The 15731-nt window shown below is 40.5% G+C and overlaps 1 protein-coding gene across 1 annotated transcript; it reads left to right on the top strand.

Moving 5' to 3' along the window:
• Positions 1–3404: 3404 nt before the first annotated feature.
• On the top strand, positions 3405–15201 carry xpnpep1 (X-prolyl aminopeptidase (aminopeptidase P) 1, soluble). The gene is made up of 20 exons (XM_030781497.1): positions 3405–3486; positions 4916–5040; positions 5558–5621; positions 6204–6308; positions 7180–7272; positions 7438–7581; positions 7766–7861; positions 9321–9402; positions 9730–9940; positions 10810–10899; positions 11004–11054; positions 11497–11555; positions 12096–12173; positions 12285–12356; positions 12869–12929; positions 13247–13316; positions 13503–13676; positions 13964–14040; positions 14364–14462; positions 14931–15201. The coding sequence occupies exons 2-20, from the start codon at positions 4924–4926 to the stop codon at positions 15048–15050; spliced, it is 1863 nt and encodes a 620-aa protein (XP_030637357.1). The 5' UTR covers positions 3405–3486; positions 4916–4923; the 3' UTR covers positions 15051–15201.
• The last annotated feature ends 530 nt before the right edge of the window (positions 15202–15731 follow it).

The raw sequence follows: 15731 nt of genomic DNA, 5'->3' as shown, positions 1-15731 counted from the left end.
TGAATATTAGCACGTCGAGGGTCACCATCCTACCCGGTGCTCTGTCCTCCGTGGCAGATGGAAAATGCCAGCAGGTCACTTTTGTTGTCTCAGGTAAACAAACTCCCACCAAGACCCATCGAGAGCACACACTAAATCTAGAACCATCTGTTGCCCCCTAAAGAAAGTGATGCCACTGACGAGGGGAAAAAAGAGACTGACTTAAACCGATGACAAAAATTTAAAGATCAATGACCAAACAGTTTGGAATGTCTCACATAACTGAATTTGCCTCATGTCCATGACTGCACTATATATGTGAAGTGGGGGGGTGGGGTGGGGGGGGGGGGGTTGTGCGTGCATCAGCTTTGACGATACCAAAGCAAGCCTATTATCATATCGGGGAATTGGTCACATTGTCGGGTCTGTCGACGCGTTTGCATGTTTCTGTCATTATATCTAACAGCATTGACCAGATGAGGAAGCAGATTAAACAAGGTGGAGCAATTCTGGTGTAGAGATTTTTTGCTCAGTTGTAACAATAACTCAAAAATAATTTTTTGCACACTACAGTAAAAATATCAGAGATATTAAGAAATGACAAATAACCTAGGTGTTTAGATATTAGGGTCCAAAGTGAATGTCATCATGGAGTAGAATTTTTCCACACTGCCATCCAGCCCCTGAGGAAAAATGTGAATTACAGTGGCTTTTGTATATCACTGAGTTACCTAAAGACTCCGAGGTGCTGATTTGCTTTTCCATAGACTTTTGTGCTTCTCCCTGGGCCTTCTCTTTTTCTTCTGGGAGTGAGTTGGTTGGTACTGTTTTTTTTTCTGAACAACGAACAATTCTGTCCTTTCAAAGGCCACAAAGAAAAGAAATTACACTGTAACCTGACGCTCAGATCGAGTGTTTGATAACCTCCAATCTCCTGACAAAATATGAGAGATGAGAGCAGCGTATATAGCAGCAGGTCTGTCCTGCATATAGCACAGAACTGTCCCTTTATATCCACAGAAAATCCAAGATCACAGACAGAGGAGAGACACAGAGAGAAAGAGAAAGAAAGAAAGAAAGAGAGAGAGAGAAGAGAGAGAGAGAGAGAGAGAGAGAGAAAGAAAGAAAGAAAGATGGGGGGGGGCATGGGGAGAGAGAGAGAACTTACCGGTACCAGGTACCGATATGCTGCATGTTGTAATTACAGTACATTCATGTCTATTAAAGTCACACGCAACCTTGAGGCAATCACAGCAATAATAAAAACACTTTAAATCACATTATTTCTTTATTCCTGCATGGTAATTTGTGTAAACACACAGTAAAGAACATTGTTTAATCATTGTTAAGCATCAGATGTTCATTCTAATGTGAATACTTCCAGGTGTAATAATAATAATAATAATAATAATAATAATAATAATAATAATAATAATAATAATAATACAGTCACCATTGCTGCTGTCTTTGATGTTATTGTAAACTCAGTATCAGGATTATAATCATCTTCTCTAACATACTGCTACTTCATATGTCATTTCACACGGTGGAGCTCTAAAAATCTAACAGCCACAGGCTCATTGTTCATTTTTCCCGTGAGAAGTCGTCTGAAGTCCAGCTGACAGAACAGTCCTAATGTTGTTTTCCAGGGGACGTGAATCAGCAGCTCCTCAGCTCTGTCAAAGACAGTGAGAAGATGGGTGTTTTCAAACAGTCTGATGTGTGCTCTAGAAGTGAGTATCCAATAGCATTATCACACAATCTGTTTGTGTACTGCAGCAACATACATGGCAAGCTCACCGCTTTCAGTTTTATCATGTCTCATTATCACATCCCTGGATGAGGGTGTATTTGTCACGGTTTCAAATAGTTTTACTTCATTTCCTTATTCTTTCAGATCCTGTTTTGTCACAAAAGAGTGAAATAATGTACATTATTATTGAGCATATTCAAATATTTCAAATATATATCAAATTCAAAGCTGCTTTTTATGCCACCGTGTGTTTGTGACTAACAACAGACTCTTTCCCTCAGCCACAGGGAACTCTGGACAAGTATGGGGACCAAACAGCAGTCTTCTGATCTTCATAGTAGCCATTGTCTCCATTCTCCAAACCCTGTCTCGACATTAGACTGTATCAAATCAGCAGATCACCTTACCATGACTTACCACAAATTATTCTCTGATAACACTCTGAAGATGCATTATTCCTATGTTGTGGTGTCACACTTTGTGTGTGTGTGTTTTTTTTTTTCATTTAACAAAACATTGTTGGAGAATCTGTGCAAACTTTTGGGAGACTTTGTGTGTGTGTGTGTGTGTGTATGAGAGAGAGAGAGGGAGACAGAAAGAGAGAGAGAGAGAGAGAGAGACTGTGTATGTTTCTTTTCTGTGTGTATGTTTCTTTTCTAATTTAAGGGTGTCCCCATATCTGTCTGAAACATATTTCTGTGAGTGGCACTACGGTGATGTCGAGTCAGTGTGTCTTCGTTAAGCACCTGTAAATACTGCACTTTCAGCATTTGTTACACATATAGTATTGTTGTGCTTTTAATTTTATTGTACTTTTCTACTCTTTCAGAATCTGTCGTAAAATATTTTATTTTGTATGCAGAGATCATTTTAAAGCACTTGTTTCACCCCTGACTCTGGATGTCCAATACCAGTTCTCCAGTGTATCAATGATTCAATGATTTCGGCTTCTTACCAGGCAGTGAAGATGTTCACTAAGTATCGCTACACGTTCTTGTATCCCTTACTTTCCCCTGACTGCTGCCATTGTTCCTCTAAGCAAGGTATTTGGCCGTCAGTTGCCTGAATGGGGCTGTGTTAAAAATGAAGTATACCCAGTGTCTCTGCAGATATGAAACATTTTAAATGTACCTCAGTGAAACTTTATTAAAGTTGTTCCCTCTGTAAACATGAATTTAATCAATCTGCCCTCAGTGTTTTCATACTGTATGATAAACTACATGTGTTTTCTACTGTAAGTCTTGTTTGAAACACAAAGTGATAAAATCAACATCATGTGTAAAATGAATAATGTGTAACACATATATCACCGTTACCTTTCCGTGCTGCTTCTTTTACCCTGGGGTTTCTGCATAATACACATTGTCTTAATAATGAACCGAGTCGATTCTTCATTAACAACCGCACACCATACAAACGATGTGATGGATTGCGAATTGCCTTGTAATAGAAAATCAGTCGACCCATATATATATATTTTTTTTAATCGGTCACTCCACAATGCGCCTTCACATAAAATTGCAACAATAGTCTCGGTATTTCTGTACGGATTGGCCACAAGCCCATGTTTTGGACTCGACAGATACCAATGAATGAAAAAGGGGCGAGGCTGGTGTTCTGGAGATGACTGGAAAAGCGAGCCCGTCATGTGACTACTACGTCAACCATGTAATGGCAGCCTCCTGTTTTGCAAATTAATACAAGGAACATCACAGTAAAACAACAGTTTTAATACCAAGAATCGCGTCTTCAAGGTAACTTGCGAAACCACCACTGACGTAAATTACCACATGATTTGTAGCTTTGAAAAACGAAACCGATCTGTGTGGCTTCAAACCAAAATGAATGGCTTTGTTTGGTTTCCGATAGAGTTGCATGTTTTGCTAGCCTGTTAGCTTTGGGTGCTATTACTGCTCTCTTGGCAATACGCATAAAGCTGCGAAAGCTCTCACGCAAGTGCCCACGGGGTGATAGCAACAGTTTGGATCAAACGTTACAGCATAGGAACTTTCATTAAAAAACATATTAAGATCAACTTTCCAAATCAGCCGCTGTTTTGTAACGCGTGAAAGAGTTGCCACACCTACCTCACACAACTGGTACTGACTTATGATATTACAGAGGTGATTAACTGTATGAATGTGCATACGCAGGCACTGAATTAAATGCATGAATTCTCCTCGTTGAATAGTTTATTTTTTGGCCATGTTATTTGGCAAACTTGTAAAGTGCTCATCCAGCCAATCGGTGATCACAACGATATATTCATTGACGTGATTGGATGATGCCCAAAGAAGTTAAAGGATAGCCTTGTTATGTTTTAAAAGCAGAGAATTGTACCTGGACATAATGCCAAAAGGCTTTGTAGACAGACATTACGGGAATTAGTCATCAAGCCCAGTTTAATCATTTTACACATTCATATGAAAGGGCAAACCTCACCATAAAATAAAAACTGCTGAGGAGGCAAAGCAGGTTAAGCAAAAGTTTTGTTCGGAGTTATCAACTTCTATCTTTGGACAGTTAGTCACACTAACAGCCATTAAATTCAACTTAGATTTCACAGCTTGCAATAAATCTGTAAATATTTAACTCGGCCTATGGGACAGTCTATAGAAGCGGCGGCTGAAACTTGAAAGGTTAAAGTGCTAATTGTCGGCCGACTGTGAGCACCACGTTAACTAATGAAATCTCAGGCGTCGGTTGGGAGAAAAGATGAGTTCAGGTAACTTTTACGTACAATAATAATAATAATAATAACTTACACATTGTTGGGACATTAATCATTAGTTTTCTGGAGATACCCATCACTAAATCATAGGGCAAAAGACTTCATGAATTGTGATTTTATACAGCTGAGCGACATAAAGACTGAAGCAAAGTAGAACTACTGTGTCATTGTTTCCGAGTTCCGTTTTGTCACGTGCAAAATGTTTAAATGTCAAAACAGTGATGATCAACTTAGAAGTCATTACTCACTTACTCACAAGGTATTTCTGACTAATCGTTTGCGTTACTTGTTTGAGCAGGCCAGTCAAGTTTTCCCATAGTTTACGGAAACTAATGTTGAAAATGAAAGCGTGGACTAGGTAAAAAACAGTTCTTCTGGAACGTGCGATATGTTTACGTATGGGACTATGCAAATACTGACAGATGAATACGTTTCTCATTTTGTCTGCACAGAGGTTGCCATGTCCCCAAAGATTACCGTGGAGCTGCTGAGGCAACTCCGGCAGGCCATGCGGAATAGCAAATACATTACTGAGCCCATACACGCTTACATTGTTCCGTCAGGAGACGCTCATCAGGTGAGACCAGAATCACCCACAAGTCAACACACACACTCACACACACTCGCATAATGGTAAAAATAGAGTGGTCAACAACTACCAGTCACCTGTTACACAATTCTTAGTGTGTGTAAATAGCACAGTAGTTTTTATCTTCGACTTGAAGAGATGCAAGAGCCCAGAAGAGCTCTTCTCACCCTTTCTAGGTTTCTCCAACTGCATTTCTCTCTCTCTCTCTCTCTCTCTCTCTCTCTCTCTCTATCTCTATCTCTATCTGTGTGATTGTGAAATGTTGTCTTCTCTGATTATGCTACCTTCTGACCTCTAGGGCAATGTGAAGAGTCTCTCTTTCCCTCTCTCTCACTCTCACTCTCTCTCTCGCTCTCTCTCTCGTCATCTCTTTCTCTCTCTCACTCTCTCCATTATACCCCCCTGCCACCGCCATCTTCCTCAAGAACAGGACACTAATTAAGCCTGATTGTTTATAGAGATGATCCCTCTCAATCTTTTGTACACTTTTGTATCTGTTCTTCAGAGTGAATACATTGCCCCCTGTGATTGCAGACGTGAGTTCATTTGTGGATTCAACGGCTCTGCAGGTACAGTGGTGTGTGTGTGTGTGTGTGTGTGTGTGTGTGTGTGTGTGCGTGCATCTTTTGGATGTGCCAAGAAAGAGCAGAGATTATGTTTCCTTGTTGTCCCCTAAAGTAAGCTGATAAGGTAAAATAGAGAACCGAGAATCGTGTCCTATGAATCCTTTTCAGATAGCAGTATTTAAAGCTTGGGCTTCTTTCAGGAGAACTATGGCATTGCCCTTTTACCATTGTTATCACACCTTATCCCACAAATAAATGATACTTTAGACACAGCAGACATAGATGCATGATTGTTAAGCTGGTACCAGAATAGTCATCCACCCAGACTAGACAGAGGACAAACAATGGGTTTTCTTTTTTCCCTCCTTACTATGGAATCATGAATCGCATTTGGTTACTTAACAATACCACAAGTGTATGCAATACCACAAGTGTATGCAATACCACAAGTGTACGCAATACCACAAGTTTTCTGCAAACTTTTATAAGATAGTGATAATAGCATATGGGTCTTGTTGACTCTGACCAGAACAGGGAAGGACAGGTATGTGAGTGTGTGTGTTTGTGTGTCTGTTGACCTTTCAGGTACAGCCATAATCACAGAGCAGCAGGCAGCTATGTGGACGGATGGGCGGTACTTCCTGCAGGCCAGTCAACAGATGGACAACAACTGGACACTGATGAAAATGGGTGAGAGAGAGAGAGAGAGTGGCATTGTTAAGTGTTTGTGTTGGCTGAGTCAATGGTGCGTCTCTGAAGCCCAGTTCTCTAGGTGCTCTCTCAGGTCTGGAAAGAGACTGGTTAAAATGTAATATTTCAGGCCTGTACCAGTGCATGTATTTATACCAGACTGTTTGAGATATAATTTTGTGTGGCCAACTGCATAATGACAAATCCATATCGTGTTATTATTCCAGTCCCCAAGTGTTCTTAAAGCAGGTTTATTATATACTTTCACTGAAACAGCAGTGCAGCGTGTAGTTATGTGTCACTCAGTACATTCATATTCGGCACTTCTTTTTTTTTTCCTGCCCAATCTACTGAAAAAGTATTGAAAGGTAGTCAGAAAAACTGAACTGTGGTATGTACTATGGGGTTTGTTTACCAATGTACCATCACTATAGGAGCTGAAATGAGGGGGGGTTTTTCAAGTACATGGTTTAGTGACTGACCCAGTTAAGTTGACTCAGAGTAAGTAGTAAACCTCCTAATAGAAGAGCCCTATGGCTCCATTCTCCTAACAAAACAAAGCCACAGGGCTCTTCTATTAGGAGGTTTACTACTTACTCTGTGTTTGTGTGTATACACGTTTGCATGTGCTTGTGTGCAGGCTTGGTGGGCGGAGTTGGGTGGTGGTGGTGGTGGTGATGGAGGGGTGCTTGGTCAGCTTTGTAACTAAATAAGAAAACAAGGTTGCGTTGCATTGGATGCCCTGATTACGTTATTTTCCATTGTTGTTTCCACTCTTTTTTTTTTTTTTCTTTTTTTTTAGCTGATTTTGGTTCTGAAATCAGTGGGTAAAAACGAAGGGAAAGAAAGTATTGTCTTCAACTCTCTTTAGGACTGAAGGAAACTCCGTCACAGGAGGACTGGCTGATCAGTGTTTTGCCGGAGAATTCCAAAGTGGGAGTGGACCCCTGGATTATTGCAGCCGGTCCGTAAATTCCTATATATTTTTTTTTAATATTAGAGTTCAAAAGCAGTGTTTTTTTAATTTGTGATTAAAGAAGAACTAGGTTTAGTCAATGGTACAGTTTCATCTGAACATTTCCCTTGGAGTAACTGAATGTAATTTAAATCTAATTTAATGCTGTTTCAGATCAGTGGAAGAACATGTCAAAAGCTTTGACCAGTGCTGGACACTCATTGGTTGCGGTCCGAGACAACCTGATTGATGCGATCTGGGTGGACCGACCAGCCCGACCCAGCACACAGCTGATTACTCTGGGCCTCAAATACGCAGGTGGGTGTGTTACACACACACACACACACACACACACACAACACACTTCTTGCATGGGCTGTCGACACTTGAGTTGTGTAAAGTTTTTAAGACGTCTTCTAAACACGCGTTGGAGATTTTGTTGGCTCTCCTGAATAATGGAAGTGTTTTTGCTTGTTTGTTTGCTTCCTCCTTTGGGTTGTAGGACTGAGCTGGCAAGATAAGATCCTGGGATTGAGGACCAAGATGGCGGAGAGGAAAATTTCCTGGATCGTTGTCACGGCGCTGGATGAAATAGCATGTGTGTATTTTTTAATACTATAGAGGTATGCAATGAGGAGAAGACAGCCATTTTGACAGGCTGGATGGGAAAGCTATAAACAAAGGGCACATTTAAATGAAAACGGAACTGTGCTGTTGGTCAGATAATAATGTGTAGTTGTCTGAAAAAAATGTGCTTTCGATCTTACAACCCAGAAAATTCTGTCTGTTGTTTTGACTGATTTATTGTGGTTATGTTCAAAATGAAAGTTGGCCTGATGTCTGATTTTTCAAAAGTCGCTGTGATTACAAAACACTCAACAAGAGTTTCATTCTTTAATGTTTTTTTTTCTTTTTTTTTTTTTTTTTGAAAACATACCACAGTTGACACTAAGACAACATCAGAAGAATTGAAAATGTGTTTCCAGTTTAGTCAATGAATAATGCTGTCTCATAAATCAAACTGAAGGGAGTTTTTTGTAAGCAGCCTTTCCCTTTACTTTGACCGTAAGCCTTCATAGCACTGGACCCAGCCCAAAAACTATGTCAAAATTGCCCTCAGTCAGCTGATGAAACCAGGTCATGAGAAAACAGAGAGAGAGAGGGAGCATTAACTTTTATGAAATATGATTTAAGGGTTACACCTGAGACACAATACGTGTAAAAAGTTCAGTTTCTTGGAAAGCTGCAGACAGACAGTTTAAGGATGATCAAATTAAAGGTGGTGGTGTCTATATCACTATTCTCATACTTTGATACCACTCAGGAATTTTCACCAGCATGTCTCTGAACTGAGAACCATGAGAAAAGGTCCATCTTCAGTCGAAAAGAAAAGAAAGTTCTAGAATTTTACATGTCAACTGACTGGAATTTTTTTTTAACTCAGGTTAATAACATTGTCATTTGACATGTCATATCAAAATCAGGCTAACCACACAGCTGAAAGATAAAATGAAAAGTTTGTTATTTCAACTCATCATTTTAGTCTTAGAGCTCAGTGCAAACTGAGTTGTACCTACAGCAGTTGTACATATTGATGTAACACCACTAGGAAACATCATTGTGGTGTGTGTGCGTGTGTGTGTGTGTGTGCAGTCACGACTGAGCCATTATGAGAACTCAGGATTCCCTCTCTCTGCCTTATCAACCTGCAATAACAAGCTCCTCTCACAAATTGGCTGGTATTAATGATGTTGATAATTAGACTGCCCTTGATTCTGATTCGCCATTGTTTACCTAAGTAAGACATTTTTCAGAAAGGCGATAAAATATTGACGGAAAGAGGCCTCCCTTTAACCTTGTTTTAAAAGCAACCAACACTCTTTCAAACGAATACCACTTGAGATTCAGACGGAGCTCAAAGTATCCTGTTGTGTAAGTTTCCTTTGTGTTAAAAACAAACATGCGTCTCTGAGAGAACTTTACTTTAGTACTGATCTCATTATGTGGTTTATGAACTGAACGTGCTTTAATGACCCCACATGCTGCCTTGTTTCCAGGGCTCTTTAACCTGCGTGGCTCTGACATCGAGTATAACCCTGTATTCTTTGCCTATGCCATCGTTGGAATGAGCTCCATCAGGTAAACGACAGAAAATAACAGCTGCCACTTTTCTACGCCTGACCACTTACAACGTCCGATGTGTTTAATGCTCCATTTTCTTCCGTCATTTTTAGTGATGCAATAATATCATTCAGGAGTAGAAACATTCAGGAACAATGAACAGAATTAGTGTGACACTGGATTGAATGTGAATGCAATAAGTAGATCATAAAACATTTACACTACTGCAGTAAATCTGTACTCACTCATACCCTAGTCATTCCTTCAGTTCTCTTACACATTTAAGTCCTCCGGGGCCTCCAGAAGATGCTGGACTGACCGATGTTCCTGTTTGTTGGGTTCTAGGCTGTTTGTGGACAGTAAGCGTATGGCTGACCCTGCCGTGAGAGAACACCTGGAGCTGGACAACCCCAGTAAACCAGAGCTCAGCATACAGACCGCGCCCTACGAATCTGTCTACACAGAACTGCAGGCCATCTGCGCTGGGCTCGGACCCAAAGAAAAGGTGTGGATCAGCGACAAGGCCAGCTGTGCCCTGACCCAAGTCATCCCCAAGGTGAGTGACGATGACATCACGGCATTCGCCGTATCTGATTGGCTACCGACCACCATAAACAGTACACATAAAAGACTTTATCCATAGCACTAATGACAAGACATATTCCTAAGGTGTCAGACAGAGGAGAAAAATAAAGCAATCAGTGGAAAGCACTGCTGGACAGTTGCTACTATACAGATATTTCTGTGTGTCTGTTAGTGAAGTATTGCCATGGAAGTTATGAAATGCAGGCAGTTGTGGGTTTGGATAAATGGATAAATTTGCATTAAGCTCCTCAAACAACTGCAAAAACAGCTGAAGTATTCTCTTAAGCTCACTCAAATAAAAATAGACTTGAATCAGTTCATTTAAATGTTCTTTTCCAACTTTAGAGCAAAACGCAATGATATTGTTTTTGTTTTAACCTGATGCACTGTACGTCACTGTGGGTTAGGGTTAGCATGTGATCTAAATCACTGATTCTCAACTCCAGCCCTGGGGACACACTGCTCTGCACGTTTTTGTTTTTTTAACTCAGGACTGACGCACCTGATTCCACTGATCAATTAATCATCAAGCCCTTGATTAGCTCAATTAACTGCGATAATGAAGAGTTAAAACAAAAACATGCAGGACAGTGGGCCCCCAGGACTGGAGTTGAGAATCACTGATCTAAATGGTCCCGAGACTTCCTTCCTCTAAATCATTTACACGTTGATGGTAACTTGATGATAACTTCTCAAACTGATATGTAGAAGCATGCAAAGCATTCTGTTTTTTTCTCGCCCTCATGTGTATCTTCTCAGTAATTTATACTGATGCTGACCGTGATTAAGATTTAGAGTGAAACAGTTCCTTCTTCACGTTTTAACGCCGCATCATTACAGGCTCACAGGTCGCCCGTCCCGTACACGCCTCTGTGCCTGGCCAAGGCCGTGAAAAACCCCACTGAGATTCAGGGCATGAAGACGGCCCACGTAAGACAGCTCCGCACGTCCTGCAGGCCTTCACATATAACAAACAAACAAACAAACAAACACCTATGGTACCATGTCAACACACTGCTCACCTCTCTCCTCAGATTAAAGACGCAGTCGCTCTGTGCGAGCTCTTTGCCTGGCTAGAGAAAGAGGTAACTCAGCCATATGCTTTTGAAATATGATCTCCACTACTGTGAAAAGGTCTCTCAGATACACTATGCTTAGCCACTGTGTCTGTTGCTTTGCTGCTGACTCGTATTTCGTATTTTGCTATTTCTGTCACTAGATATTTTATAGTTTGGTGATTTGTGTTTTGTTGTTTACATTAGTAATTGTTTTGTAAATAACCAGTTCTGTTTACATCAGATTACAACTGTTTCACACATGTATTAAAAAATAAAGTCACATTCAAAGTGGATTTGAAACGTTTAAACTATCTAGAGACAGCCTTTAATAACGCTCACAAAAATTCAAATTAATAACCTACGAGAATCATATCTCTCATGGATTTTTTTTGTGCTGTTGTGTACTTAAGAGTATGTCTTATGTCAAACGGGGAAAGTGGCATTTCGAGATGTGGTATTTGTTTTACAGATTCCTAAAGGAACGGTAACAGAGATATCAGCCGCAGATAAAGCGGAGGAATTCCGCAGGTTCGTCGAGTTCTCACTTCTCTCTCTCCCTCTCCGAATTTCATGACGTTAAGAGTTCCGTCTGCAGTTCAGACGCTTTAACGACAATTTAGGTCAAATGTTTCCTCGGCTGTTGTTGTTTTCGTAAATACGAGAAAACCTAAAAACGCGGTTATTGCGTTCACCCTTCTTGTTTCCACAACGGTGCCGTTTTTCATCGCTCACATATGGAATGTCTTTGTTCAGGAGTGATTACAGAAGAAAGTGAAATACAGTTTGTTGCTGTTTTCCAGAGTTTTTACCGGACGTCACAAAGCATGTCAGCAGGGATCACTGAAAAGATGCGCTTAAGCGATCCTGCATAGTGCCTCTACTGCCACCTAGTTGCATGTTTAGGAAAAATAGTCTTGCAACGAACAGCACGCAGATATCCATTAAAATCTGAACTTCACAAAATGTTTACTCTCACTTATACCAAGATCAGGAAGGGATTGTGACGACCTTACATAATTGTATCCCACATGTTATTTGTGTTTTGTTTTGTTTTGTTTTGTTTTTCAGCCAACAGAAAGACTTTGTTGGGCTCAGTTTTCCAACAATCTCTAGTGTTGGACCAAATGGAGCCATTATACATTACAGGTGAGTCGTGTATAAAATCATTCATTTCTAATCTACTTCATATCACATGACTTAAACATATCATCCCGTTCGAAGTATTTAGTCCGTTCTGTGTGCTCTCCTCTTTCACAGACCTCTCCCCGAGACCAACAGAACTCTCTCTCTCAATGAAGTCTATCTTATTGACTCTGGAGCCCAGTACATGTAAGAGACCAGTGTACCTGTACAGTGTTGGTAGTTCACCTTTGTTGGTATAACAGTGATCTTTTCATATTGTAAATGCATTATTTTGGTAGACCATCGTTTACCAATGGTTTTCGTTGTTTAAATTTCGAGACTTGTGTCCTGTCAATACATCCACATTGATTGCAGTCTGCATTGAACTTATGTCATTTTTCAGTACAGAAAAAAGCATTTTTGATAAAATTATTTTAAAAAAAAAGAAAGAAAGCGATTGATTGCAGAACCCTCAAAGGTGCTACAGACTGAGATGCTGACTAAAAGCTACATTAGTATTATAATGAGCCTTTATAATGTGGTCAAAGAGGATTTGCTTCTATTTTAAATAAGGAGATTTGCAAAAGATGAATTTCTCTTCAACCCAGTTTCCAAATGCACATATATATATATATATGTTTAAGAAATAATAAAAGCATTACTTATCACTAAATATCTGCACCTTGCACCTGTCATATCTTTTTCCCCTGTTCTCTCAGGGACGGGACTACAGACGTGACTCGCACAATGCACTTTGGCACTCCCTCAGACTTTGAGAAGGTAATGAGTTCAATATGCTGATGTCTAAGCTTGATGTGAATTCTCTCTGGAAAAAAAAAGTTAAATACTCCTAGTGTGAGGAATATTACACTCCGCTAATTCCGCTTGAAAGCAGTTTCCTTCGGACTAGAAAAACCTTTGAAGTACTGTGCAGTGACATGCATCGTTAGAGAAATGCGGGTTGTAAATGAACATGTGTATTTTTAGCAATAAATTGCGTTAGTGTATTCATTCATTTAAGCGAAGCTTTGTTATTCGAACACACACTGCCTGAATTGTTTTGTGGGTCATGGTTGTTCTCTTCATGTTTTTCTCAGGAATGCTTTACATACGTTCTGAAGGGGCATATTGCTGTGAGTGCAGCGGTTTTCCCTAATGGAACCAAAGGTATTCTGTTTTCTCTGGATTAGATTTTTTTTTAAGACCCATTACTGACTGTGTTTATCTGGATGAATATTATTGTTGAGTATTGTGTTATTCTTGACATGAGCCATATTCACATGTATAGTCATCGCTGGAAATGTGTTGGACCTAATTACTCTTTGTCATCTGAATTGCTGTATCCCTGTGCAGGCCACTTGTTGGACTCTTTTGCTCGTGCTGCCCTCTGGGAGTCAGGCTTGGATTACCTGCACGGCACGGGTCATGGGGTCGGCTGCTTCCTCAATGTCCATGAAGGGCCCTGTGGAATCAGCTACAAAACATTTGCTGATGAGCCACTTGAAGCTGGAATGATAGTCAGTGATGGTAAGGACACACATACACAAACACACCCGCGCGCGCACACACACACACACACACACACACACACACGTGTACACAGAGTCACTCATTCTCTTTCTTAAGAAAGTCAATAGCATTCATATGAAATCAACAAAATTTTTGCAATGCTTTTTGTCCCATGACTGTAGTACCCTGACCAGTCCTTTAGGAGGCAGTATTCTCTATGTTCTGCTTTCATTCACATGAATTCTCACCCCGTGTTTTCTTAATCCTCTTATGTTTATATTCCTCTTATTTTCTGTTCTCCCCAGAACCTGGATACTACGAAGATGGTTCCTTTGGAATTCGCCTGGAAAATGTTGTGTTAGTCGTACCCACAAAACCCAAAGTGAGTATTACTCACTGTGGAAAGTTCTAGAGAGAGGGACGTAGTTATTTATTTTTTAAAAAAGGTCACGTAATGTCATATTAATAATGAAATTATGCCTCTGTCTAACTCGGGGGGGAAAAAAACTGAAGCAAACAGAAACTTTTTGTCCTCTGCCAATGAATCAGGCCGTTCATCTGGTTATGATTTCCCTGTGGATTCAATGATTTCTTTCGACTCGCTAAACATATACACTGGGTTTCCTCAGATGGTCTATGTTTCAAACTGAACTAGGTGTGAGAGAGTATTTTTGATACTGATTTGTGCTCTCCCTGTGTCATCAGTACAACTACAGAAACCGGGGCAGTTTGACCTTTGAACCTCTTACACTGGTACCCATTCAGCTGAAGATGATCAACACAGATCTGCTCACTCAGAAAGAGGTGAGACAGAACCCTGCACGTTTTCTAAGAGTCATTCTGTCTGTCGGCTCTGAGCAGTAGAGTATTGAGAGACGCTGAAATTTGCAACGTTTAAAGTCTTTTATTGAAAAGCATACTCCTAATTTAGCCATTTAGAAGAAGGTAGTGCCTGTTTTCTGTTGTCTGTAAAATCGTCTCTGACTGACTGACATCACACGTTTTGGAGTCAAAAATATTGTCATATACAGAAATAAAAGTCTAAAAGTGGCTTACGTGGAATTCCCTTACTTCCAGGACAAGTTAGAAAAAAAAGAATTAGCTAGCATTAATGTCCTCTTCCAACGCTACTTTAACCGTTGTGTGAGTTCACAGGTGTTGGTTCTTTTTGTAATGCAAACCACATATACATTTTTCCAGTCCGTTTTTTTTCCACTCTTCAGGGTTAGTCAGACTGGGTGGCATTTCTGACATTCATTTTTCCTCTTACAGCGTGACTGGGTGAATGAGTACCACAGGAAATGCAGAGAGACGGTTGGAGCAGAGCTGGAGAGGCAGGGTCGAAAGGAGGCTCTTGATTGGCTGATCAGAGAAACTCAACCAATTGCTTGAAAGTGTTGTTGATCGACTTTTATTTAATCCAATCCCCAAAGTACCATCAGCAGTGACTCTCTTGTATTATCTGTCAACGTGAGACAGTCTGAATCACTTTCTCTTTCTACCTCTCTTTCTTTCTATTATTCTCTCTCTCTCTCTCTCTCTCTCTCTCTCTCCCTCTCCCCATGTCTCTCTCTCTCCCCCCCTCTCTCTCTCTCTGTCTCTCTCTGTCTCTTTCCCTCTCTCTTGTACTCTGGTCAGTATGTTTCTCGCTCTCCTTATTTTGTAAAACACAACAGCTTGTCAGACTGTTTTTTGACGATTCAATAAATTGGAGTGGAAACATGTAAACAGCCTCCATTCATTTAAGTGCATTTTTTTAGCAAACACTGAACACAACAGCAACCACCAGCCTCCTAGATTCTAGAACTGAGTTACTCCAAACACATTCTAGAGCTGCATATAGAATGTGGGAGGGTCGAGAATGATTCCACTGTTAGGATCCTTGGCATATTCCTCAATTGTCAACATGGTTGATGTGGTGATTGGCACCTCCTGTGGCCAATCAGAGGTGGCGCAGTCATCCTCATGGCCCACGGGCAGAGGGTTACTGTAGATGTAGTAAATTCGAGAGTTATCCTTAGGCGTCTCTGGTCTCTTTAAGAGGGAGAGAGGATTCCGGAAACTGCGGGTGTG

Source organism: Chanos chanos, chromosome 8 (genome assembly GCF_902362185.1).
Source record: "Chanos chanos chromosome 8, fChaCha1.1, whole genome shotgun sequence".
NCBI lineage: Eukaryota > Metazoa > Chordata > Actinopteri > Gonorynchiformes > Chanidae > Chanos > Chanos chanos.
Note: the sequence above shows the minus strand (reverse complement) of the source record. Positions and strands in the feature narration are given on the sequence as shown.